The sequence below is a fragment of the Dama dama genome, chromosome 19 (genome assembly GCF_033118175.1).
Source record: "Dama dama isolate Ldn47 chromosome 19, ASM3311817v1, whole genome shotgun sequence".
Taxonomy (NCBI): domain Eukaryota; kingdom Metazoa; phylum Chordata; class Mammalia; order Artiodactyla; family Cervidae; genus Dama; species Dama dama.
The window spans coordinates 69,926,548-69,953,794 of record NC_083699.1 but is presented as its reverse complement, the minus strand read 5'-3'; the positions used below and the strand labels follow the sequence as shown (position 1 = coordinate 69,953,794).

Below are 27,247 nucleotides of genomic sequence, written 5' to 3'. Positions count from 1 at the left end.
TAGGACTGAGCAGATAACTGTTTAATAGAAACTCTTCATTGACTCTCAGTGAGTCCATATAAAATAAACCTGAGTTAAAAAATGTTTAAAGAAGTCACACCCACCAGAGGAGATGACCTTACGCACGTGGTGAAGTGTGTTATGTAAAAGCTGTTTGCAAGGTGATCAGGGCCTTGGCAGAGGCCTGGAGAATCTTCAACTCTTCGGTCCACAGTGTTTCTACCAAAGTCAATTGGTTCATCAAAGCCACTTCTTCATCCTTCATGCGAGAAACCTGGAAGTTATTTTTAAATGTTTTTTTTCAGTGTAGTAAAATACACCTAAGATTTAAGACCCTGATCAGTTTTAAATGCACGATTCAGTGGCAGTAAGTACATCCACAGTGTTGTGAAACCACAGCCACCATCCATCGCCAAGACTTTTTCATCTTCCCAAACAGAAACCGCACCCATTAAACATTAACTCCCCACCTCCTCCTCCCCAAATCCCTGGGAACCACTAGTCTGCTTTCTGTCTCCATAAATTCTGGAATACCAGACCTCTCATTTAATTGGAATCATACAATATCTGTCTTTTCATGTCCTGGTTTATTTCACACAACACAATGTCTCCAAGGTTCAATAAAATCATTTTTTAATCCCAGTCATGTTTTCATTCAAATAAGCTGATCCCTCATTTAATTAAAACATTCACCACACAAAGGGGAAAAAGAGTACCTTAAAAATCTATGAAAAAGAATTCATGCACTAATTTACCTATTAAAAGGTATGTGTGTGCTGTGTGCTAAGTCGCTCAGTCGTGTCCGACTCTGTGACCCCCGTGGACTGCAGCCCGCCAGGCTCCTCTGTCCATGGGATTCTCCAGGCAAGAATACGGGAGTGGGTTGCCAGGCCCTCCTCCAGGGGATCTTCCCCACCCAAGGGTTGAACCCATGTCTCTTACATCTCCTGCATTGGCAGGTGGGTTCTTTACCACTAGCGCCACCTGGGAAGACCACTAAATGGTATAAACACATGTAAATAGTCAAAAACACAGATTACATCAGTGTTTATTTATTAAGGCATTAGCAGCACCCCAATAAGGTGGACTATTCCTATCCAACAAGTACAAAACAACTTCTCAATCAAAACACTTAAGAACAAGATATTCCTAAATAATACCTTTTGAAGCACAGCATTAGTCTCCTCTATGAAATAACGGCATATTTTCTGGGCTACGTCCAAACTTGTCTTCTCATTTGTATCAGAAATGATTTCCCCAAGAAGTACTTTTTTCCAGCATGTACTAGAACCAAAAATGTTCAAGGTCATTTCAGGAGGTTCTCACAAATAAAGGCTTTTCCACTTCAACACAACACTTGTCCTATTTTTCCAAAAGCATAATAAAACTCATTCCATCAGCACAGTCCCTCAAACCTCCTGCCAAAGTGCAGGTCCTGAGTTGAAGCAGACACAGTAGACAAGAAACAAGGAATCCTGAGGCTCAGAAGCAAGGAGCTGAGTTTTACTAGCATCACAGTCCTTTGGCTCACGAGTAAGCGGAGCCGCATCCACCTGCCACAGGGAGAGAACAGAGGACAGATAAGAAGGTGAGTCCAGAGCCAGAGGACCACAGACTAAGGAGCAAAGGCGTGGAGTGGGGGGGGGGGGGGGTTATTTTCTTCAAATGACAGCATCTCTTGTCATTAAAAAAAAAAAAAAAAAAAAGATGACAAACTCAACACACGACGTGTTTCACCAAGTAAAATGCTCAACAGATGGAAAAGAGGAATCTACCATGAAGTCTTTTTCACCATGCAGTCATGCCAATTTTATACTAAGAAAGTCTGTAGGAAATGGGGCTTGGTGGTTAGTGGGGACACAACTTTCTGCAGGCAGAACAGTGCTGCTGTGCCCGGGGAAGGCAAGACACTGAGCAGGAGGCGGCCAGGCCAAAATCGACATGCCGGGAAGAAGCACAAAGAGGGAGGAAGCGGGGTGGACAGGTTCTGGATGCGGAGAACATGGATATGGGCGCAGCCGAGGAAGAAGAGACAGGTGAGGGCTGCACCTTCTGAGTGCAGGGCACAGAAGTCACTGAGAAATTCCCCACAGCCAAGTCACACAGATATAAAGTCTCAGATGTCTTTAGCTTTAGAGACGATGGTGGCAACCTCAGGAGCCAACAGGTTCTAAGGAAAGGAGGGAGGGAGGGAGGGAGGAAGAAAGGACACTGCTATGTGCTGGGCACAGGGTTTCCTACGCAACTGTTATCTGTTTTAACCCTCATGACTGCCCAGCAAAGAAAGCATTATTATCCCCACCTTTTAGACACAAACTGAGAATCCAGAACAGTGAGGAACTGAGCCTAAAGTTACAGGCAGAAATAAGTGTGCAAACACCAGTCAGGCAGAATCCCAAATGCACGCTTCCTCTGCCACACAGCTCCAGTCAGCCAGAAAGAACTCCAAGGGACAGCTTCCCTGGTGGTCCAGGGGTTAAGAATCCTCCTACCAATGCAGGGGACACAGGTTCGATCCGGGGGCTGGGAAGATCCCACGTGCCTCCAGGCAGCTATGCCTGTGTACCACAACTACTGAGCCCACGCTCTAGCGCCTGAGTCACAACTAGTGAGACTGTGCACAGCAACTATACAAGCCCGAGGGCTCTAAAACCCGAGCTCTGCAACAAGCAGCCAGCCCAATGAGAAGTCCATGCACGGCAACTAGCCGTGCTCTCCTCACCCAGCTCTCCTCAACGAAAGAAGGCCCTCCTGCCTGCCGCAACGAAGACCCAGAACAGCCAGTAGTTAAATAAACAAAAATTTTTAGGGGAAAAAAAAAAAAAAAAGAACTCCAAGGGAAGGAAAGAGCCCTCAGCAGGACCCCTGGGAAAGACCCAGTTGCTTTTTTTAAATCCGAGGTTGACATGTCTTGAAAAAGCACTCGTATCTTTTTCCAAGGAAGATGCAAAGAAACTTACGTAGTGGGTACACATGAGATAAAATGAAACGGGAGACGAATGGATGGGGAAAACAAGACAAAGGAAAGACGCGGGGAGGAAAGATGAGACGGCGAGTCAGGAATGAGTCGGTGATGACCCGCATGCCTTAAAATCCGGCACACTAGAACGGACCATTGATTTGCCTGAGTTTTCTAGCAAGCAACAAGACGAAGGCAGTGTGTCGGATACAGAATTCAGCGTCTACTGAGAAGAAACACGGTTTCTGGTGTGGAGCCCCGGAGGGGGTGGTTTTTCTCTCCCAGAGTCCCTAGGGAAACGTAGGCAACGTCGCGAACGGAACGTCACAGGCGTGACGGAAGGAGCGCCGGCTGCTTCCAGGCGCCAAGCTGAGGGCTACGTCTCGGCGCTAACACACCGAACCCTCCTCACAGCTCGAGGATGGGTTCTGCCACTTCCAGGAAGTACCCCCCGGCGGTATCTCTCACCTGAGCTTCTGCTGAGTAGCGGGCATTACTCCTCCCCGACTCCCTCGCAAGGGGCTCCGAGGCTTACAGCGCGGGCCTCTGACTACGCTTCCCATGCTAAGGGGAGGACCAGCAGCCTCCCGGGAGTGCTGAGGACCCGACCGGAATGCGCGTCTCCAGCATGGGCTCCTCTACCTGCCTGCCCTCCAGAGACACCCAGGGCTCTCCTCAGCGGGGGTCGGGGTCTGCCCTCAAGACGGAACCGGGCGAGGCCCGTGCTCAGGAGCCCTGTCTGCTTCTGGGGAAAAACCTACCTACTCGGAGACTCTCCTGTCCGTCAGTGCGCACACTTTCTGAAGTGTTCAGCGAACTGCAGGTCACCCGGGTTGGGGCGGGGGGGGGGGGGAATATCTGGAGAGAGACCAATTCTCAGGACTGTGCACTCAGATTATGACTCTAAAACCAGACACTTCCAGAAACCGTAGAAAGCTAGACATTCCCCACGCGAGGCAAGTTACACAGAATGTGCATGCTAAGTCCCTTCAGTTGTGTCTGACTCTGCAACCCCATGGACGGTAGCCCACCAGGCTCCTCGGTCCACAGTATTCTCCAGGCAAGAACACTGGTGTGGGTTGTCATGCCCTCCTCCAGGGGATCATCCGGAGCCAGGGATTGAACCCGCGTCTCACGATCTCCTGCATTGGCAGGCAGGCTCTTTACCACTAGTGCCACCGGGGAAGCCCACACGAAGAATAAGCAGCCCCAGTATACAAGGGCGTTTCTTTCTCCTCTGAAACAGGGCGTTTGAGTGTCAGCCAAAACAAAAGCCAAAGTTATGTCCAAATTGTAGCGGCAGCTGGTGACCAACACACAGGGGACTTACAATTCTTCAGCTTCCAGACATAACAATTTAAGAGCTGTGAGCAACCGCCAAGATGGTCCATCCCATCCAAAGGTCAGATTCCTAAAGCAGAAAAAGGACAGGTTATGTATCGATCACTGAATCTCTGTGTCCTGCACATGAAACTAACACAACAATGTAAATCAACTACACTGCCATACAAAATAAAAATTAATTTTAAAAAACGACAAATCCGTCATTGTGACACTTCATTACACCCCAGTAAATGGCTCAAGGGCCACACATTTTTTTAAAGGGGCCGTTAAACATGGTGCAGCCCGCAGTCTTAGTCACGGAGACAAAAGAGAAAAGTGGGTCTGCCAATACTTAACTAGAAAGCTCTTTCGATATGGTAAGAAGCTGAAGCTGGATGAGGAGACCACAGTGAGACGGATGAAGAAGTGTCTGGGTTATCCTGAGGATCAAACCAACGGTGGCATCACAGCTAGCTTGGCCCTCACTCTGCTGCTGGACTATTGAGAACTGTTTTATCTAAAGAAGAAAATCTGCAAGGTGGGGGGGGGGGGGGGGGGGGTCTCAAACCCAGTTTATCCTATTTGGTGTGGAATCACCTCAGCACCTCCCATCCCAAGAGCCTGGACCCAGTTGCTAGGTGACTGACGGCCAGGCTGGCTTGCAGGAGCGATGCCACGATGCCTGACTGCATGTCAGCAACAAGCACACAGGGCCACCAGTCAGGACATACAATCATTTAAGACGTCAAGTTTCTATCTCAGGTCCCCAGAAAAGTCTCTTGTCAAGTATCTTCCCCTCGTTGTATGCCCCACCACACCTCAAGCACAGTGTACTATATACAGTAAACGCTCAATAAATAGCTACCTGTCACCAGATCTGAGCCAGGAGGCCTCTCACACCTTTCAAAACCTGAACTCTCAATTTTTCATCAAGACTTCCTAAAGGAAAAATTTCGAGAGAAACACTTACTCTATAAAGTCATGATCCTCCAAAATGGAAATCTTTTTGTTCATCTGTTTATCAGTGGATGGAAGATATTTAACAAGCATATCTGCATTTAAAAAAAAAAAAAAATGAGGCTGAGATGTATAAAATTCAGGCAAAAAGGAAGACACTTCTCAGCTTACTTTCCATCCCATCAGCAATTAAGACACATGTAAACAATTTTACCTCTCTCACATCAAAAAAAAAAATCTAGTCTTTTGGTCCAACTCAATGAGGTCATGACTTAGCCCTTGAAAGGCTGCAAGAATTACTAGACAGCAGACAAAACATCCACTACCTCAGCTCCTGCTTCCATGAAGCAAATCAACCGACAAAATCTGGGAATGAAGACATGATAGGACCAGTGGGAAGCCACACCCACTGAAGTACAGGCTCCAATCATGAGGAAATGTTTCCAGGCTTCAGGTTTTTAAAAGTCAGAATTCAAAACTATCTGGATACTAGTGATTGCAATCATAAAACAACTAAAAATGATGATGTGAAAATTAACAAAGCTTTTTGGAGTAAAAGGATAATGAAGGGTTTTTCTATTTTTTATAAAATTTTTTTATTTTTTTTCCTTACACGCAAAAATAAAGTGTGAATTTTGTTCAAAATATTTAACAAATCGATACTGCATGGTCATCAATATTAAAAGTTATTCTGATAATACAATGCTAGTCTCAAAGCTAGCTTTCTAAGAGACCCAGCAAGACCCAGTTTTTGCTGTCCTATTTCATTTTGAAAAACATTTTATTACTCTAGCTAGAGGATGGAGTGGTAGCACTTTGACCAAGTTTCTATTTCCACTGAACTTATATTAAAATTACTTCAAATTATACACTCGGTAAAGCTTCAGCCATTTCTTCAACGCCTAGAAAACTGCTTCTCTGCTGCTTTAAGGGAAGGGGGAATAAATCAGCCTTCCATGTATTATTTTTAATACTATATTTGGAATTTTTACAACTTTAATATGTAAAGTATTTTTAAAATAAGATGACAATGATGCTAAGTAACAACACAAATGGAATCCATTTTTTAATCACAGCCTTAAACCCCTTCAAACAAGGGTTGTGTCTAACATTTATCCTGTGATTGGTGCAGTGTGATTACACACATTGGTATTTCATGAGTCCTTTTTACTTGGAACTCTCTAATCCTGCACTTTATTTTTTACAGTGTTCCCATTCTTTCTTCAATATTCATTTATTTATTGAGCTGCACCAGATCTTGGTTGTGGCCCACAGCATCTTCGTTGTGTCATGCGGGGTCTTTAGGTGTGGCGTGCAGGCTTAGTTGTCCTGCAGCAGGTGGGATCTTAGTTCCCCAATCAGGGATCAAACCTGTGTCCCCAGCATAGCAAGGCAAGTTCTTAGCCACTGGATCATCATGGCAGTCAAGCCCCCCACTGCTCTATCTTTAGTGACAACATCTCAGTACAAAATTTCCATTTCTTGTCATCTATATTTCCCTAGGAGTTTTCCTTTGTTTTCATTCTACTGTCCAACCTAATGCAATAAAACTTTTCTTAGTTCTTAACTTCAATATGGATCAAAGCTATGTTGCTTTTACTTCAACACTGAAATGACGTGGTCAATAAGAATTAGTATAGCACACTGAGGAAACCAGATCTGAAAGAGACACGTGCACCCCAATGTTCATCGCAGCACTGTTTATAATAGCCAGGACATGGAAGCAACCTAGATGCCCATCAGCAGATGAATGGATAAGGAAGCTGTGGTACATATACACCATGGAATATTACTCAGCCGTTAAAAAGAATTCATTTGAATCAGTCCTAATGAGATGGATGAAACTGGAGCCCATTATACAGAGTGAAGTAAGCCAGAAAGATAAAGAACATTACAACATACTAACACATATATATGGAATTTAGAAAGATGGTAACGATAACCCTATATGCAAAACAGAAAAAAGAGACACAGAAATACAGAACAGACTTTTGAACTCTGTGGGAGAAGGTGAGGGTGGGATGTTTCAAAAGAACAGCATGTATACTATCTATGGTGAAACAGATCACCAGCCCAGGTGGGATGCATGAGACAAGTGCTCGGGCCTGGTGCACTGGGAAGACCCAGAGGAATCGGGTGGAGAGGGAGGTGGGAGGGGGGATCGGGATGGGGAATACGTGTAAATCTATGGCTGATTCATATCAATGTATGACAAAACCCACTGAAATGTTGTGAAGTAATTAGCCTCCAACTAATAATAAAAAATAAAAAAATTAAAAAAAAAAGAATTAGTATAGCCCTACCTAGGAGAAAATAACTGATACACATCTTAAGGTTTTGTCATTTTTATAAAAAAAGAACCAGACTGGCAGCAGGAAATCCAATTATCTTAGTGATGAGAACCAAAGTCAGTTCCAACCTTTTGAGATATAAACACAAGCATGAGGATTGTGGATGGAGACAAATCCGTACTCCAGAAGCAGGCGGTGGTTATCGTGGGGGCCGTAGCAGATGAAAACCTCCCTGCGTCTGCCACAGCGTGTAGCTGTTCTAATTTCGTAACAGCGAGTTTCCTCATTAAATGCTGCTTTTACCTAGAAGAAAAAGACAAAGTGTAAAACATGTTTCTTAAAGCAAAGCAGAAAACCAAAAAGATTAACTGATCATAATCATTTAAGCAAGATGCAGCTTTCAAGTCCTCAGCACGGAATTTATCCATATGGAGAAAAAAATGCCACATCTGCATTTCTTTGGTTTGCCTCTATCTCACTCCACTGGGGATATAGTCATCTCCTTTAGGAGAGGGCAGAAGCCTGGGGAAGAAGAGGTCTCTATCTGACTTCCAAAGCGGGATCCCATCATGATTTCCCACAAGTATCCATCCAGTCAGAAACTGCTGGCTGAACTCCTCCTCCATTCCAGGCTCTGTGCTGAGCACTGCAGTTATACCAAGTGCAAGGTAAAAGCCCTGTCTTCTAAGGCTGCAGAGCTCCAAGGGAAAGGAGCGAGACCCTCAGCGATCACAGCTAAACCTGAGAGCTATGCCACCAAGTGTGGAAGGGAAAGAGACAGGAAAGCAAGTGAGGCTTTGGTCCGAGGTCTGAAGGGACGGGGAGCTGCTGGTTCAGACCCTCCAGGAGACACAGCACCAGACTCTGCAGGCCTGGAGAGCAGAGTCGGGAACCGGAGCAAAGGAAAAGTATGCTAGGAGGGGGAGACAGGGTCAGGAGGAAGGACAGGAGCCTACCTGACCTGACGGCAGGGAGGCTGACCAGCTGCACCGTTCCCTGGGGCTCTGCTCACTCCTCCAGTCGCAGGTTCTACACGGCCCTACTGAAACCGAACGCGGTCCCCCGGTGGATGTCTCACCTGGACGTCGGGGCTGTGGTTCAGCAGATCCAGGTAGGGGGCGAGTGCGCAGGTGTCTGGCTCTGGGGAAAGGCACAGCCGCGGCGGGTGCTTCATGTACACAGCCCTGGTGTTGACGGTGCACCAGGCCCACCGCAGGGCGCGGTAGCTAAAGATGCTCTCAATGGCCTCAGAAAACAGAGGCTGCAGGGAGGAGAAAAAGCCTCGAGAAGAAGAAAAGAACTCCCGCACATGGCTTCTCTGCTCCCAGGCCTTTGCTTTCAAAGGGCTGGGAAGAAGATTCACCACTTCTGGCTCCAAACAAACGGGGCAGGTGTAGGCCTTTGGTAAAACCTCCAGGTAAGGCTTCCAGGGAGACCGATCCCCAGCGTGCTTTTCTGACACTAAAAAGGTACACAGAGCCAGCAGAGGAGATGGAGGAGGCTGCCACCTTTTAAAACGAAAATCCAGATTGGAAGAGTTACTTTCATTCAAAATATGGAATAAGCAAGAGATGCAGACATCCGAGGGCTTAGTTCTGCTTCCAGAGGGGCTGTGGCCAAGTGGTCAGTACACTCCATGTTCACCGAATGCATCCAAGGGAGGGTCTTCCTTCCTCAAGAGCCTCCTCCTGGGACCACATCCCAATACAAAGACCATGAACAAGCCACACTGACACAAGAACTGGCTCACTAGCCTGAGTTCCAGCTTTGTTTGCAAGAGATTACTTTCTGCAGAAACCTCTTTGCTTCCAACTATTCTCCAGTTTTAAAGCTGGTGCTAGAATTTCACTTGTTTCACTTTAGTAAGGATATAAAATTGGGGGAGACAGGGAACAATTGGTAGAAAGAATATAGATGTGCCCCATTCAACACAGAACCCACTGGGCACCTGTAGCTATTCCAACTCTTGTTTTTTAGTTAAATAATATTGAAAATTCAATTCCCAGTCATAGGAGCCACATTCCAAGTGCTCGTTGGCCATATGTGGCTACCATCCTGGAGAATTCAACATGAAACATTTCTATCACTGCGAAAAGTTCCATTGTGCAGTAACAACCCAGGCAGAAAACTGAATAAGCTCATTATATACCTGTTACAGTTCTGAAGTTTTTGGTATTATACTCACCCATCCTATTGCAAATTATATATTGCTGTATTTTTGTTTATTACAGATAAAAACAGCTCATGTTGCATGAGTGTACTTAGAAAAGTTTTCATTAATCCTTCAAAGTTCAGATTCCTATGTAACCATGCATTCTACTCAAAATTCCAGAACACAGAAAATGTTAGTACCAAGAGCATCCTTGGCTCTACTCAGGCTCATGAAAATGTATCAGCTTTCTTACAAAAGTAAGCCAGAGGGGCTTACCATGGGTTGAGAAACAATACAATATTTCAACCTTTATCATTTAGAAACCTCTTATCCTGAGGACCTTCCTCAATCTCTCCTTGGAAACCCACCCAAAAGAGAGACCCTCCCTATAACATAAGCCAGAAGATAGTTTTCAGCTCCTATGTTGGCCTCCTCTCTTCTATGCCAGATCTAACCAGCCCCTTCATATCGTCAACAGCTCCTCATAGCTGAAGGAGAATTCAAGCAAGTACAGTTAAGGGAAAACTAAAAGCGTAAATAACACTTGTCAATACCTAAACGGTAGAGGAGGAGTGGAGTGCTGTGCGTCAAGGCACTCAGTTATGGTGTGTATGTCTATGCTCCCGTTTAATCCTCATTTTTTAGTAAGGTCAGCTCTGGATTCAAATCCACTTCCCAAGCAGCCTATTAACAACCTTAAAAATGCAGTTTACCATGAATTAAGAGCCAACTTCATAGAATAAACTTCTCACATCACTGCTGATATATTACTAGCCACACAAAGGGACTGGGTCCTAATGGACTATGTCTTAGCTGACATACTTGCTGACGATATAAACTTGAAAAGAGAAACATCCACGCCAGATGAGCAGGTGAGCGGTCACTTACTTAGCAATGTACTCCCCTAAGTAGCTTCTGATCACTGTGTCCGTGGTGAGCAGGCAGCTCTCAGGCAACGAGATAATCGTCTGTCCCTCCTTACCAGAAAGAAAGTAAAGTTTAGAACACCCATGCCTGGGGGAGGACCTGAGTGAATCTTCTGAAGTCCCTGATTCCACAATCATCTACTAAGAATCCAGCGGAGCCCAACCACAGACGACCAAAGAGCCTCCCAGCGGACGGGTTCCCCAGGCCGTCAGGAGACGCAGGCAGGACTGCTCCCACGCCAGGTACTACAACCCCAGCAAGAGTTAGAGGTTAACTGTGTGACTGACACCCACCACCACTCAACCTTCCATCAGAAACGAATGCAGAAACACTCCCGAGACTCAAGTCATAGTGTTCCTTCACGTTCTTACACCAGGAAATAGTGCCACCTACAGGCAACAGACAGAAACCACGCCAAAAATTTCTTCCAGTGAAATGCGCATGCCTGGATGTCTATTCCCAGAAACGGCATACTTGCCATATAACCTGTAACAAGTAGCTGCAGAAAAGGCAAGGTTGGCCCCCAGCACAAGAATTTCACTTGCTCACCTGCAAAAGTAGAGTTTTCAGTTTCTCCCACTGAGATAGAAACATAGAAAAATTAAGATATCAAGGACTAGACCAGTAGAAATAAAGCACTAAGCAGTGATCAAGACCATCCCCAAAAAAAAGAAATGCAAAAAGGCAAAACAGTTGTCTGAGGAGGCCTTTAAAATAGCTGAGAAAAGAAGCAAAAGGCAAATGAGAAAGGAAAGGTATACCCATTTGAACGCAGAGTTCAAAAGAATAGCAGAGAGAGATAAGACTTCCCTGGTGGCTCAAATGGTAAAGCGTCTGCCTACAATGCAGGAGACCCAGGTTCGATCCCTAGGTTGGGAAGATCCTCTGGAGAAAGAAATGGCACCCCACTCCAGTACTCTTGCCTGGAAAATCCCATGGATGGAGGAGCATGGTAGGCTATGGTCCATGGGGTAGCAAAGAGTCAGACACAACAGAGTAACTTCATTTTTCACTTTCCTCAGTGATCAATGCAAGGAAATAGAGGAAAACCAAAGAATGGGAAAGACTACAGATCTCTTCTAGAAAATTAGAGATACCAAGGGAACATTGCATGCAAAGATGGGCATAATTAAGGACAAAAATGATATGGACCTAACAGAAACAGAAGATATTAAGAAGAGGTGGCAAGAATACACAGAACTATACAAAAAAGATCTCCATGACCCAGATAAGCACGATGGTGCGATTACTCACCTAGAGCCAGACATCCTGGAATGTGAAGTCAAGTGGGCCTTAGGAAGCATCACTACAAACAAAGCTAGTGGAGGTGATGGAATTCCAGTTGAGCTATTTCAAATCCTAAAAGATGATGCTATGAAAGTGCTGCACTCAATATGCCAGCAAATTTGGAAAACTCAGCAGTGGCTACAGAACCGGAAAAGGTCAGTTTTCATTCCAATCCCAAAGAAAGGTAATGCCAAACAATGTTCAAACAATGTTCACAATTGCACTCATCTCACATGCTAGCAAAGAAAAGATCAAAATTCTCCAAGCCAGGCTTCAACAGTACATGAACTTGAACTTCCAGATCTTCAAGCTGGATTTAGAAAAGGCAGAGGAATTGCCAACATCTGCTGGATCATCAAAAAAGCAAGAGAATTCCAGGAAAACATCTACTTCTGCTTTATTGACTACGCCAAAGCCTTTGACTGTATGGATCACAACAAACTGGAAAATTCTTCAAGAGATGGGAATACCACACCACCTGACGTGCCTCCTGAAAAATCTGTTTGCAGGTCAAGAAGCAACAGTTAGAACCAGACATAGAACAACAGACTGGTTCCAAATAGGAAAAGGAATAAGTCAAGGCTATATATTGTCACTCTTCTTATTTAACTTATATGCAGAGTACATCATGAAAAATGCCAGGCTGGAGGAAGCACAAGCTGGAATCAAGATTGCTGGGAGAAATATCAATAACCTCATATGCAAATGATATCACCCTTATCGCAGAAAGTGAGGAAGAACTAAACAGGCTCTTGATAAAGGTGAAAGAGGAGTGAAAAAGTTGGCTTAAAACTCAACATTCACAGGGTGCTCAGGGCTGGTGCACTGTGATGACCCTGAGGGATGGGATGGGGAGGGAGGTGGGAATGGGGGTTCAGGATGGGGAACACATGTACACCCATGGCTGATTCATGTCAGTGTATGGCAAAAGCCATTACAATATTGTAAAGTAATCAGCTTCCAATTAAAATAATTAAAAAAAAATCTCAACATTCAGAAAACTAAGATCATGGCATCCAGTCCCATCATTTCATGGCAAATAGATGGGGAATTAATGAAAACAGTGAGAAATTATTTCTTTGGGTTCCAAAATCACTGCAGATGGTGACTGCAGCCATGAAATTAAAAGACACTTGCTCCTTGGAAGAAAAGTTATGACCAACCTCGACAGCGTATTAAAAAGCAGAGACATTACTTTATCAATAAAAGTCCATCTAGTCAGAGCTATGGTTTTTCCAGTAGTCATGTATGGATGTGAGAGTTGGACTATAAAGAAAGCTGAGCACTGAAGAACTGATGCTTTTGAACTGTGGTGTTGGAGAAGACTTGAGAGTCCCTTGGACTGCAAGGAGATCCAACCAGTCCATCCTAAAGGAAAGCAGTCCTGAATACTCATTGGAAGGACTGATGCTGAAGCTGAAACTGCAACACTCTGGCCACCTGATGCAAAGAACTGACTCCTTGGAAAAGACCCTGATGCTGGGAAAGACTGAAGGCAGGAGGAGAAGGGGAGGACAGACGATGAGACAGTTGGATGGCATCACCAACTCAACAGACATGAGTTTGAGCAAGCTCTGGTAGTTGGTGATGGACAGGGAGGCCTGGCGCACTGCAGTCCATGGGGTTGCAAAGAGTCAGACACAACTGAGTGACTGAACTGAACTGAAGAAACCAGATAAAAGATCTTGCTTTCATCATAACTTACACCTAAGTTGTTTAAACATTTCAGCCAAAAGTCTCCTGGTTTCATTTTCTGGTCTCCTCATCTGTCAATCAAGACTGAGCTGGGACTTTCCTGGTGCTCCAGTGGTTAAGAATGTGCCTGCCATTGCAGGAGACATGGGCTCAGTCCCTGGTCTGGGAGGATCCCACATGCCACGGAGCAACTAAGCTCATGCACCGCAACGGCTGAACCCCACATGCCTAGAGCTCGTGCTCCACAACCAGAAAAGCCACTGCACCATGCAAGGAGTGGCCCCCGCTCGCTGCAACTAGAGAAAGCCCATGAACAGCAACAAAGACAGTGCAACCAAAAAAATTTTTTTTAATTTTTTTAAAGAACAATTATCTTCACACACACAAAAAAAGACTGAGTTGGTATGGTCACTAATATCCCTTCCTGCTCTGACATCCCATGTCAACAACAACAAAAAATCTGAATACAATGTTCTATATCTTGATTGAGATAAATGTCTTCACCATCAAAAGCCCATCAAACTGGACACTTAAAATGTGTGTATTTCACTATGTGTAAAATACATCTCAATTTTCAAAGTTTTTGCGAAAAAGCCACAATTCAAAGTACATGTAAAGTAACTGCCAAACACCATTTCCTGATCCAAACAACAACTACCCATAGTCACCACTATATTCATGAGAGGTGTATTTCTCATCTTCAAAGCCTGCTACAGAATAGTCATATACCAGCCCTCAAAAAGAAAAATACTGCTCAACAATGTGAATGGTGAATGTACTTAAGACTATTCAACTGCACACTTAAAAATGGTTTTGATAGTAAATTTTATGTTATGTGTTCAGTTCAGTTCAGTCGCTCAGTCGTGTCTGACTCTTTATGTGTATTTTACCACAATTAAAAATGAAAAAAAAAATTACGATAGCATAATAGAATTACAACTTTAAAAGCTACCATTCTTTAGGTTAAAGGTACAGACACAGCTGGGTTTTATCTAAATTAAGGAGTAAACATAAAACAATTTTTAAACAGAAAATTTAAATAATTACAAATAAGGAATTCATGTCTAGCTCTACAGAAAACTGTGCATTGGACGTCCTTTAAATAGCACAGAAGAACTAAAACAGACCTTGCAGAGCAGCTATGTCATTTCCTTGCTCGCTGTCCAGCCTTGGAGACCAAAGCCAAGAGGGTCAGGGGCCTCGCCTGGCGGAAGGGGACCCCTGGACAGGCCGAGAGGTCCCCTCCCCTGCCTGCTGGGCTGCTGGGTTCTACTTACTCCAGAGGCTCAGATTTGAGCAGCTCCCCTCCAGCCCGAGCCCACCCTCAGCACATTTAAAACACTATCAGACTTACAAAACCTGCTGCGGCAGAGATGGCTAGTCATGCACCCCAACACGCTTTCCCTTCTCGCCCTCCCCGGGTGCTGGCAGGTGAGATGCAGCTGGAACTTCATAGCTGAGCGGAAGCCCGCCCCTCCTCACCCCTTGCTCCCTCTTGCTACCCCCTGGAGCTACACCCAGGGGCTACACCCTGGAGCTGAGCTGATGGAGGCCAGACCACCACACCAGCTCAGGATCACCTACCCAGGCTTGTGACCTGACGGCCAAAGAAACATGTGCTCTGTGACCTTGGCTTTGTTTCTTGCATGCAGCAAACAGTTCTGACAGAACTGTATTCAAAGCCATCCATTAAGTTAAAAAAAAAAAAAAAAAAAAAACTTGTATGTCTAAAATATTTTTAATTCATTTGACTTGAACCCCAAAACCAAGCAGAAACATCCACTTTGGGTTTCAAGGTAAGAGAGAAAATCTCACCTGCAGGGACGTCTTGCTCATCAGTCCTCTTCCTGTACCTACAAACGCAAAGAGAGAAAAAAAGGATAAATCCTATGACAGCTTCAAGGTCTTAGGGATACTATTCTGCATAAGAGATGTGGGTGAATTTCAAAATGACACAAAGCTGAAGCAGAGTGTCTCTCATCCTTTGACTCCCCGGGGAAACCAAGGATCAAGAAGCTATTCTGGACAATGTCTCAACCTCCTTTTGGGTTTATGATCCTTGAAGGGCAAAGTCTGCCTTAGATGTGACACCTAAAGATTGATCACCCTCAAGCAGAAAAGGTGCTGGGTCTTATACAGGCCACCTGAGGCTGGACTCTCTCCCCTGTGGTCTCCTGGCTGAGGTGGAGGACCAACTCCCCAGGATGCCCACCCAACTGCCAAGGCTGGACCCGCAGGTTACTTCTACCCATTATTAGACCCAGCGCTCCAAAGGAATGATTAAAGTCTTTGGCTGAATGACCACTAAAGCCCACTCAGGTGCCACAAAGCCTGGGGCTGTGCCCTCCCCTCCCCAGACAGACAAGCCATGAGGTGCGCTCCCCTTGACCGGACAAGCCACGAACCTCACTTTCCTTGACAGGACAAGCCACAAGCCGCGCTCTCCTTGACCTGACAAGCCACGAGCCGTGGTCTCCTTGACAGGACAAACCACGAGCTGTGCTCTCTTTGACACTCAAGCCATGAGCTGCGCTCTCCTTGACTACACAAGCCACAAGCTGCGCTCTCCTAGACAGGACAAGCCATGAACCGTGCTCTCTTTGACCGGACAAGCTCGGTGAGGTAGATCCAAGACCAGCTGCTCCCACGAGCCAAGGCCTTGACCAGAGCACAGTCATGACACTAGCTTCCCCGGTGGTTTTGGCAACACCACCGACATCTGTAAGTTTACCCCTCCGTGCCCAGGGCTCCCCTCCTGCCACAGTCACCTGACAGCTTTTCTGGAAGAGATGGGCAGGATATGACCTGCAATCATTATATGAACTCTCTCTAGTCATCTTCTCAAAACCACGGTTTCTGACTTTTTTCTCTCAGCTAGTCGTTGTGGTTGTTTAGTCACTAAGTCATATCCGACTCTTTCTGACCCCACGGACGGCAGCATGCCAGGCTTCCTGTCCTTCACTGTCTCCCGAAGTTTGCTCAAACTCTCAGATAGGAGGGAATACAATACAGTGAAGGTCAATGCCTGTGGGCCTAATGGGAGGTCCTAGATCATGAAGAGAATTCTTGCCTCGAGTCCGGAATCAGGTGTCTGGCAAGTTTAATTTGATGAGTAGTCCTTCCTACCTAGAAGCATACTGTCTGCTCAAACACATGCTTCTGGTTCTAAGAACTTAATTTCTTCTGTGTGTCCCACAGTAAAGTTAATCATCCCTGTGGGCCAGAACCTTTAAGAACCCTTAAATGGGAGGAATTTTTTCCTGTGGAGTCCCTGGTGGTTCAGCTGGTAAAGAATCCACCTGCAACTCGGGAGAGCTGGGTTAGATCCCTGGGTTGGGAAGATCCCCTGGAGAATGGAATGACTACCCACTCCAGTATTCTGGCCTGGAGAATTCTCTGGACTACACAGTCCATGGGGTCACAAAGAGTCAGAGAAGACTGGGCAACTTTCACTTTCACTTTTATCCTTTAAATTTCATGTGCTAATTTAAGTGGAAATTCCTATCTAAACATATATGAACAGAACTCGGCAGATGGAATAAATCCAGAAGGTACTTTACCTATATGTCCACAACACAGTGTTCAATAGACCAGAAAACAGATCACAGTAACTTGTACTTACTAAGGTAAGGTAGGAAGTGGTCATTAGAATGTTACTAGACTACTCACTGCCTTATAATTTCTGCTGCCATCTATCCGAGAGGCCCAGATTTGGACAGTGCTTTTAATGTTAAAAGGAAATATTGGAAAAAAATAAAAATAAAAGGAAATACCGGGGTCAGCTCCCAAAGCATAAATCAGATCAAAGTCTAAAGACTGAATCTTGATTCTAACTTGGGAATCCTGCCTTGATGCTCCACAAACTAATTCCCCAGAATTTCATACATTTTGACAGACTCCCATGAATATTCTCTCTGATCCTACGCTGATTAAAAGCTAAAGATATAGAAAGCACTTAGGGAAGGTGTTGTGGACTGACTGTTTGTGTCCCCTTAAATTCAAGTGTTGATTTCCTAACCTCTAATGCAACAGGTTTAGGAGGTGGGACTTCTGGTAAGTGACTAGGTCAAGGGTAGAGCCCTCATGAATGGAATCTGTGCCCTTGTAAGAAGAGAAAAGAGAGCTCCTCTCATGAGGACACGAGAAGATGGCAATTCACAAAGCAGGAATCAGTCCTCACTAGATACTGAATCTGCCCGCACCACAATTTTAGACTTCTTAACCTCCAGAACTGCCTGAAATAAATTGCTGTTTAAGCCACCGGGTCTATGGTAATTGGTTACAGCAGCCCACACTGAAGAAGGTTCCCTGCCCCGAGAATTGTAAGTGCTGGGTTCTGCTCACTGCCGAACCACTTTGCTTTAGCTCCTCCATCACCATGAATCTGGACGTGGGCTCAGAGGAAGTTGCTGCCACTTTTAAAACGGCTCACTCTTCACTGCTCTAAATCATAGACAGATTACTTATTTTCAGGCATTCGATTGAAACCATATGCCAATTCCGGCTTGATCATTTTAAATCTATCCTTCTTAAGGCAAAGTGACACTCAGGGAGTAGGCAGGCCTTAGGCACAGCAAGTCCACTCTGGACACTGCTTTTCTCTTGATCATCTCAAAGAATTCCACCCGGGACTTCCCTGGTGGCCGGTGGTTTAAGGCTCTGCCTGCCAAAGTAGAGGACACCGGTTCAATCCTTGATCCGGGAAGGTCCACATGCCCTGAAGCAACTGGGCCCATGCACCCCAACTACCGAGCCGGCGCAAGGGGAGCCCGTGCTCCGCAACAGGATGCCACCGCGATGAGAAGCCTGTGCCCGCAGCTACAGAGCAGCCCCTCAGCCCTGCTCGGGGCAACTAGAGAAAGCCCACGTGCAGCAACCAAGACCCAGCACAGCCAAAAATACGTGAAGTCTTTGAATACATTTATTAAGGAAAAAACTCCATTCAGTAAAATCTAAGAGCATGTTTTTTCCTAGGCATTCCCTGACACACAGGAAGTTAAACATTGTGTTAGAGGCTAATAAATATGATTCGTCATCATCAAAAAGGAGCAATCCTAACAGAGAATGGTTCAAAATCAAGTATTTTAGACCAACATCATCATGTATTACTGACACATACGGAACAACTTCACACACATCCCCTCACTAGACCCTGACTAGGAGCACATGAGGTAAACAGTTTATCTTGCGGGCATATAAGGAAGTCAGTGTGCTCAAAGTTAAATTACCTAATGGGTACTTGAATGATCATTTTAATGGCCAAGGGGAACCTTCAGAGGCTTATGACTTAAGTATTCTATAAGGTGAAACGTCTGCACCTGCCCTGTGATACTGAACTTCGAGGCCCTCAGCTCACAACTGTCTCTGTGCTATGGCAAACCCGAAACCCGTTTGAGGAGCACATCGGTCCTCTCGGTGGTGACCTCAAGCCCACTCGTGGACAGAGCTGGGTGGCCTTGTCTGAAGACACATGCCCATAGCCGCCAGCTCCCCAACTTCTGTGAGAGAATGTTCCAGAAGTGAATGCTGACCCAAACTTCCTGGCAAGTTCCTCAATTTTCAGTAAATGTTAATCCAACCTTCACAGGGAAACTCCTCAACTTTCAGAAAAGAATATTTACCCATCCCTGTTCAGTGGCTGTGGACGCCAGGGCCACACAGGGGCTCCCCCTCCAAGGCTTGGGGCTGGGGGCAGCGCAGTTAAGGCTTCCCTCAGGGCTCCTCTCCTGGAGTCACCCAGCCAGGGAATAAGCACCCCCGCTGGTTCTTTGGAACCAGCCGGTCTGAGAAAACTCCTGGGATGCACCTGAGCTAGGGGATAATCCCATCAGCTGCACAGGCTTGAAAATCTCACAAAACCACCACGAGCAGGTTGGTAGGGTCACCAGTCCCCACGTTACATAGTGTCTTCCCTACAAAAACCCAGTGAAAACATTTCCCTCACGCCTATTTTCCAGAAATACCTATAGCTCTGATGAGTAAATGATTTAGTTGTGCTCACAGAACACTAAGATCCAGATAACTGACCATGTACACTGGGCTGCTGGACAGAGAAGTCAAATTGGCAGCCCGCCTCTGACAGGGCTACAGTTCAGTTCAGTCTCTCAGTCGTGTCCGACTCTCTGAGACCCCACGGACTGCAGCACACCAGGCCTCCCCGTCCATCATTAACTCCCGGCGTTTACTCAGACCCATGCCTGTTGAGTCAGTGATGTCATCCAACCATCTCATCCTCTGTCGTCCCCTTCTCCTCCTGCCTTCAATCAGGGGTACAAGATGTCATGATTATGGCTTTTAGGTGTTACCCTTATCCCTGCCTTTATCTTATTTTTCTGTTCTCATTTCCCTTTTCTAAATTTTATTTCACCATTTCAGAATTTCTGTCCACAAGCCACTTAAAACTCATTTTCAGAATAAGGTAAAGTGTAAATAAATATTACACCTACAAGGCAGGAAGCCTGCCACACAACAGAAGACATGCTCCCAGAAAGAATACAGCCTGCCTGCAAGAATCACCCTGGTTCTCCCATCACCTGGGCCCATGTGTCTCTCAGGAGACAGGTGAAGGAATGCCAGATCTTACCTGGAAAACGAGCAGGAATCAAGTTTGTATCTTCAAACTTCCTGTCTTTCAGCCACTTCTTAAGCTCTATAAATTCAGGCTTGTAGCTCTCATTCACTAATCAAGAGAGGAAAGAAAACCTGGTGACTAAAATCATTATATAATTGGATCACTCCAAACTGACAAGATGACTTTAAAATTCATATGGAAATGTGAAAGACCTGAAATAGCCAAAACCACTTTGAAATACTGATCTCAAATCTTTTTATCACTATAAAATGACAGTAACTAAGATTGTGTGATACCGTCATCAAGACAGAAAAAGAAATCAATGGAATAGAAATGAAAGTCCAAAACAGACCTACACATATGCTGACAACTGGTTTTTTTTTTAATGCAAAGGCAATTCCATGGAGAAAGAACAATTGTTGTTTTTTTTTTTTTACTAAATACTGCTAGAACATTTGGAATAAACAAATCATGGGCGATAATTCATGTTAAAACAAAGACCTATTGATACATGTAACAACACAGAATTATCTCAAAATAATTATGCTGAGTAAAAGAAGACAGATTTTTTTAAATGCATACTATAAAATTAAATAAAACCATAAAACACAAATCAATAGTGAAAGCAGATCAGTGGTTGTCTGAAGATGGAGGGAGGGAGGGTTCAAAGAGGTGCCAGATCAAAGGATTACCAAGGGAAATGAGAAACTTCTTAGGGTGATAAATAATGTTCATATCTTGACTTTGGTAATGGCCTCCTGTGTGTTTACATATGTCAAATTCTATCAAATACGTGACATTCATTGTGGGCTAGTTATACCTCAACGAAAGTGTTTTCTTAAGAAACATGTGATCCAAAATATAAGGCTCCTAAAATAGGTTATCACAACCTAAAGAAAAGAGTTCGCAGTAAGAGCATTGAAAAAGCAACTACTACACCCCCAGGACTGTTAACCACTGTGGAGGACATCCAACATGTTCTTCACCCTCGAGAGGTTAATGTTTTGGTTGGGTAAACAAGACTTCAACAAAAACCAAGTGGAAAACCAGAAGCATGGAAAGCGGGTGACATTAGTGAGAACTGGAAATGGCATTACCGAAAACATAAGACCTCAACTCAGTCTCAAAGGTGAGAGAGAAACGCAACAAGCTGGGAGAAGGGAAGAAAGCTGGTTTGGCTGGAGAAAGACTGAGGAATGGCAGATGTGGGGGAGGTTGGTAGAGAACATACTTTCAGCACAAGGAGTGGCGGGGGAGCCATTTAGAAAGGGAGTTGATGTCGAATAGCATACAAGAGACAATGAGGTGCTCGCTTCGGCAGCACATGTATTAAATTGGAACGATACCTGCGCAAGGAAGACATGCAAATTCGTGAAGCGTTCCATATTTTTACACACCTATAGACACCTTATTTTCAACAAAGGAGGCAAGAATATACAACGGAGAAAAGACAATCTCTTTAACAAGTGGTGCTGGGAAAACTGGTCAACCACTTGTAAAAGAATGAAACTAGAACACTTTCTAACACCATACACAAAAATAAACTCAGAATGGATTAAAGATCTAAATGTAAGACCAGAAACTATAAAACTCCTAGAGGAAAACATAGGCAAAACACTGTCTGACATAAATCACAGCAGGATCCTCTATGACCCACCTCCCAGAATATTGGAAATAAAAGCAAAAATAAACAAATGGGACTTAATTAAACGTAAAAGTTTTTGCACAACAAAGGAAACTATAAGCAAGGTGAAAAGACAGCCTTCAGAATGAGAGAAAATAATAGCAAACAAAGCAACTGACAAAGAATTAATCTCAAAAATATACAAGCAACTCCTGAAGCTCAATTCCAGAAAAATAAATGACCCAATCAAAAAATGAGCCAAAGAACTAAACAGACATTTCTCCAAAGAAGACATACAGATGACTAACAAACACATGAAAAGATGCTCAACATCACTCATCATCAGAGAAATGCAAATCAAAACCACAATGAGGTACCATTACACGCCAGTCAGAATGGCTGCTATCCAAAAGTCTACAAGTAATAAATGCTGGAGAGGGTGTGGAGAAAAGGGAACCCTCTCACACTGTTGGTGGGAATGCAAACTAGTACAGCCGCTATGGAGAACAGTGTGGAGACTTCTTAAAAAACTGGAAATAGAACTGCCATATGACCCAGGAATCCCACTGCTGGGCATACACATTGAGGAAACCAGAATTGAAAGAGACACGTGTACCCTAATGTTCACCACAGCACTGTTTATAATAGCCAGGACATGGAAACAATCTAGATGTCCACTGGCAGACAAATGGATAAGAAAGCTGTGGTACGTATACACAATGGAATATTACTCAGCCATTAAAAAGAATACATTTGAATCCGTTCTAATGAGGTGGATGAAACTGGAGTCTATTATACAGAGTGAAGTAAGCCAGAAAGAAAAACACCAATACAGTATACTAACGCATATATATGGAATTTAGAAAGGTGGTAACAATAACCTCACATGTGAGATAGCAAAAGAGACACAGATGTATAGAACAGTTTTTTGGACTCTGTGGGAGAGGGCGAGAGTGGGATGATATGGGAGAATGGCATTGAAACATGTAAATTATCATATGTGAAAACAGATCGCCAGTCCAGGTTCGATGCATGAGACAGGGTGCTCGGGGCTGGTGCACTGGGATGACCCTGAGGGATGGGATGGGGAGGGAGGTGGGAGGGGGGTTCAGGATGGGGAACACATGTGCACCCATGGCGGATCCATGTCAATGTATGGCAAAACCACTACAATATTGTAAAGTAATTAGCCTCCAATTAAAATAAATAAATTTATATTAAAAAAATAATATTTCCAATTTTAATATAAAAAAAAGAGAGAGAGAGACAATGAGGCAGGACTTCCCTCGTGGTCCCATGGCTGACTTCACGCTTCCACTGCAGACGGCATGGGTTCCATCCCTAGTGTGGGAACTAAGCTCCTACATGCTGTGCAGTGCAACCAAAAAAAAAAAAAGAAGAAAGACAGAGGGTAACAGGTCTTTAAAACAAAAAAATAAAGACAATGAGGATCCTGGAGGCTCCTAAACCAAAAAGGCAGCAGTCCCTTAGGAAAGTCAGCCTGACGGTGGCAACCGGAACTACCAACAGGCAAGAAAAACAAGGATGTGATGAAGAGCCGGCTGAGGTCACCTCTGGGTACATCAGAGGCGGAGAGGTTAATCGAAGAAAGACCAGGTGAGCGTGAGTGGGACATGGCCTATAGAGCAGAGAAGGCCACAGAGTCAAAGATAACCTCCAACGGAGCTGACGTGCTGCGGGTCAGCTGCGAGACATTTTAGTCACTTTCATCAAAAATAACAAGTGAAAAAAATAAATAAAAAATAACAAGTGCACTTATGCAGTCCTCTCCAGTGGGCCAAGTACTTTCACATACAGTATCTTGTTCAGACTGGGTTACACGGAACTTGAGATGATAAACTTATATCCAAACACTGATAACCTATAGGTAGTGAGAGGTCAGGCCTAGAATCAGAAACCTGGGAGTCATCCCCAGAGAAGACACAGTTGAAGCGATATATCTGTCATCCCACAAGGGTTTAAAAGAATAAAATGGCACTATTACAAAACAGTATTCTCTAAGAGGGCTTCCCTGGAGGCTCAAATGGTAAACAATCTGCCTGCAAGGCAGGAGACCCAGGTTGGGAAGATGCCCTGAAGAAGGGAACGGCTACCCACTCCAGTATTCGAAGTATTCTCTATGAATACTGCTCATGTGGCTTTGAGAAAAGCTCTGTGTATCTGTTAATATCAACGAGCAAAGGATTCCTTTTTTCATCACTGGCACCAAAAGAATCAAAACTGTACCTCCTCTTGATTCAGAACTTCTGAAGAGTTTTCGTCTTCTGATCCGGCTTGTTCTTCCTCCTCCGTTCTTCATACTAAAAATGAGGTTTCTGTTTAATTGTCCAAACTAAAACAAAAAGCATTTTCTTTGCTTTTCTTTCCAGTTGTATGACAATCACTGTTCTTTGTACCTGTAAGGATACAGATATACAAACCATTTCTCTAAAATGTTTTTGCATACAAATTGTTTATACTATGAGATAAATCATGATCCCTGTGCAGTAACAGAATTACCATTACATTGGTCCCTCTAAAACAGTTTTATCTCAACTTCCTACTAAATGCTGATTAATCATGGAAATTCTCATTATCAAGTTCATAATTGTGTGCACATCTCAATGCTAATCAATGTTTACGAAGTAACAGCCTAACTGTACTCTGAATAAACAGTCACCATGCACATGAAAAGATGCTCAACATTGCTAATTATCAGAGAAATGCAAACCAAACTACAATGAGGCACCATCTCTCACCAGTCAGAATGGCCGTCATTAAAAAATCTACAAATAACAAATGCTGGAGAGGGTATGGAGAAGAGGGAGCCCTCCTACACTGTTGGTGGGAGTGTAAGTTGGTGCAGCCACTACGGAAAATAGGATGGGAGGTTCCTCCAGAAGCTAAAAGCAGAGTTGCTATACGATCCAGCAATCCCACTCCTGTGCATATATCTGAACAAAACTATAATTCAAAAAGATACATGCACCCCTATGTTCAAAGCAGCGTTATACACAATAGCCAAAACATGGAACAAACCTAAATGTCCATCTACAGATATGGTACATATATACAACGGAATACTATTCATCCATTTTTAAAAAAGAATGAAATAATGGCATTTGTAGTAACATGCATGGAACCAGAGGTTATCTAAGTGAAGTGAGCCAGAAAGGGAAAGACAAATACCATACAATGCCACTTATATGTTGATCTAAAATATGACATAAATGAACCTACCTATGAAACAGAAACAGAGTCACACACAGAACAGACTTGTGGTTGCCCTGGGGGAGGGAGGCGAGGAGGGATGGATTGCACTGAGATGCAAACTATTATATACAGAATGAATAAACAAGGCTTACTGTATAGCACAGGGAACTACATTCAATATCCTGGATAAACTATAATGGAAAGGAATATAAAAATATATATATGTGTGTTTATACATATGAATATATATATATATATATATATATATATATATATATAGAATCACTTTGCCACACAGCAGAAATTAACACAACAGTGTAAATCAACTGTTCTTTAAAAAAACAGTAGCAATGAAACCCCCATCTGCCCAGAAGTTGTACAAGAAAAAGAAAAAAAAAAAAAAGGTTTCTCTTTCAGTGTGAAGTAATGACTTGTTCTTAAAACCAGGATCTGAAGTAAACATAAACTAAGTAGGTGGTTGCCAGAGATTAGGGAGAAAATGAGACCCAAGAAAGCAGACAAAGCAAAGAGATGATTATAAAATCTACAATGACCACCACAGTTTCTACATGTTACTTCCTCAGAAATACAAAAATGAAATCCATGAATCACACTGGCATGATACAGGTAATGGAGTACTATGAAGCCATTAACTGAAAGTACCTATGAAGATAGAAAAATATACAAGATATATTAAGTGAAAAAACAAAGTTGCAGAACAAATTCAAAGACCCCTTACTGGTCTGTGTTGGGCACATTTTATGTTTACAAAACAAGAGGATTTAGGAAAATATTCAAAAGCGTACAAGGGGAGGGGGCTTTTACTATTCCTTCTGTAACTTCCTATTCTGACACACACACACACACACACACATATATATATAGGTACATAAGTGACATAATCCTAATATTACTTATGTGCATATTATGTGCACTCTAAGACTTCCCTGTAGCTCAGACGGTAAAGAATCTGCCTGCAACGCAAGAAACCCAGGTTCAATCCCTGGGTCGAGAAGATTCCCTGGAGAAGAAAACAGCAACCAACCCACTCCAGTACTCTTGCCTTGAGAATCCCATGGACAGAGGAGCCTGGTGGGCTACAGTCCGTGGGGTGGCAAAGAGTCGGACACGGCTGAGCAACCAACGCTAATAGTACTATGTGCACTTTAACCAAATCACTGTTTTTCTTAAATTACTAAAAATTACCAGGTAGCCCATGAATAACGAGACACGAATCCCAGGCTCTATTACCATACTATTCCTCTCCAGCGATGGAAGGTTCAGTGTTTCATCGACCCGAAGGTGGAGTCGGGCCCCAGGGCCCACCCCGGCTCGTCCCCTCGGCGTCCCCAGCGCCACTGCTGCGCACGGGCCGGGATGCCTCCGCGCGGACCCCCAAGACCCGAGGTCCGGGGAGCGAGGTGTGCACGTGGCGCCAGGGTGACCGCACGGCTGGCGGCACTGTCCTCGCCCCCCGTTCCCAGACGCCAGACTTGAGGCCGCCCCTCCGTTGGCACACACTCCGCACCTACCCCGCCCTGACCCCACAGCTCTGCCGCCGCTGGAGGACACAGGGCTGAGACCCCTGCTGCTTACAAACGCCCTGACTTAGGGCCCTTCACGTCGATTCTCGGGTCGACTTTCGCTAAATGAACGAGTCCCAAATACTGGGGGGCGTTAAGTTTAACGCGCAGCGGCATGGCAGGGGGTGGACGATCTGAATTCAGCTTTTTTAAATAAAAATAGAAGGGGAGGGAGCCCAAGAGAAAGCCGAGTCCCGTTACCCCGGCAACCGAGGCCCCGCCCCGGAAGTTTGCCAACGCACCTCGATACAGCTTCAAGACGGCGGTGGGCGGGCCCGAAGCGCTTGAACACCCGAAACAGCACGCCAGTTGCTCGCGAGTTATAGAAGCGGGCCGCAGCAGCAGGGGAAACAGCCGAACGACGCCAGGCCCGTCTCTAGGCCCCACTGACCCAAGTCCTTGGTAGCCAGGCTGAGCTCTCGGCGCCGCGTGCCTCCGCCTACCGGCATGCACATGCGCATTCTTCCGGGGCGGGGGGGTGGAAGGGGACGGCACGGCTGACAGAGCTAGTTAGAGTCGTCCGAGGCTGGTCTAGGGGTAAGAAAACCCTGTGGCCCGTGGACCAGGAGTCTACGCTCGGAAAGCCGACCTGGAGCGTCTCTCCTTCGGTAGTCCCAAGGGAGGAGCAGCCAAGCGTGCGTCTGCCAGGCGGCCGCCCGCCCTCT

The 27,247-nt window shown here is 44.7% G+C and overlaps 1 protein-coding gene and 1 pseudogene across 5 annotated transcripts; one reads left to right on the top strand and one right to left on the bottom strand.

Annotated features, from left to right (window-relative positions):
- On the bottom strand, window positions 1-27,247 carry SETD4 (SET domain containing 4). Of its 5 annotated transcripts, none has more exons than XM_061167354.1 (11): window positions 26,825-27,247; window positions 24,034-24,203; window positions 20,175-20,270; window positions 15,407-15,444; window positions 10,571-10,659; window positions 8,609-9,038; window positions 7,659-7,833; window positions 5,253-5,334; window positions 4,290-4,370; window positions 1,161-1,284; window positions 1-274 (listed from the first exon to the last, which is right to left on the bottom strand). In XM_061167354.1, the coding sequence occupies exons 2-11, from the start codon at window positions 24,104-24,106 to the stop codon at window positions 140-142; spliced, it is 1,323 nt and encodes a 440-aa protein (XP_061023337.1). In that variant the 5' UTR covers window positions 24,107-24,203; window positions 26,825-27,247; the 3' UTR covers window positions 1-139. The 5 variants fall into 5 exon arrangements, 4 of the variants coding, with proteins under 4 accessions (XP_061023337.1, XP_061023339.1, XP_061023338.1 ...); XM_061167356.1 differs by having other exon boundaries at window positions 1-259; XM_061167355.1 differs by lacking the exon at window positions 26,825-27,247 and adding an exon at window positions 26,251-26,375.
- On the top strand, window positions 21,468-21,553 carry LOC133074292 (U6 spliceosomal RNA; annotated as a pseudogene).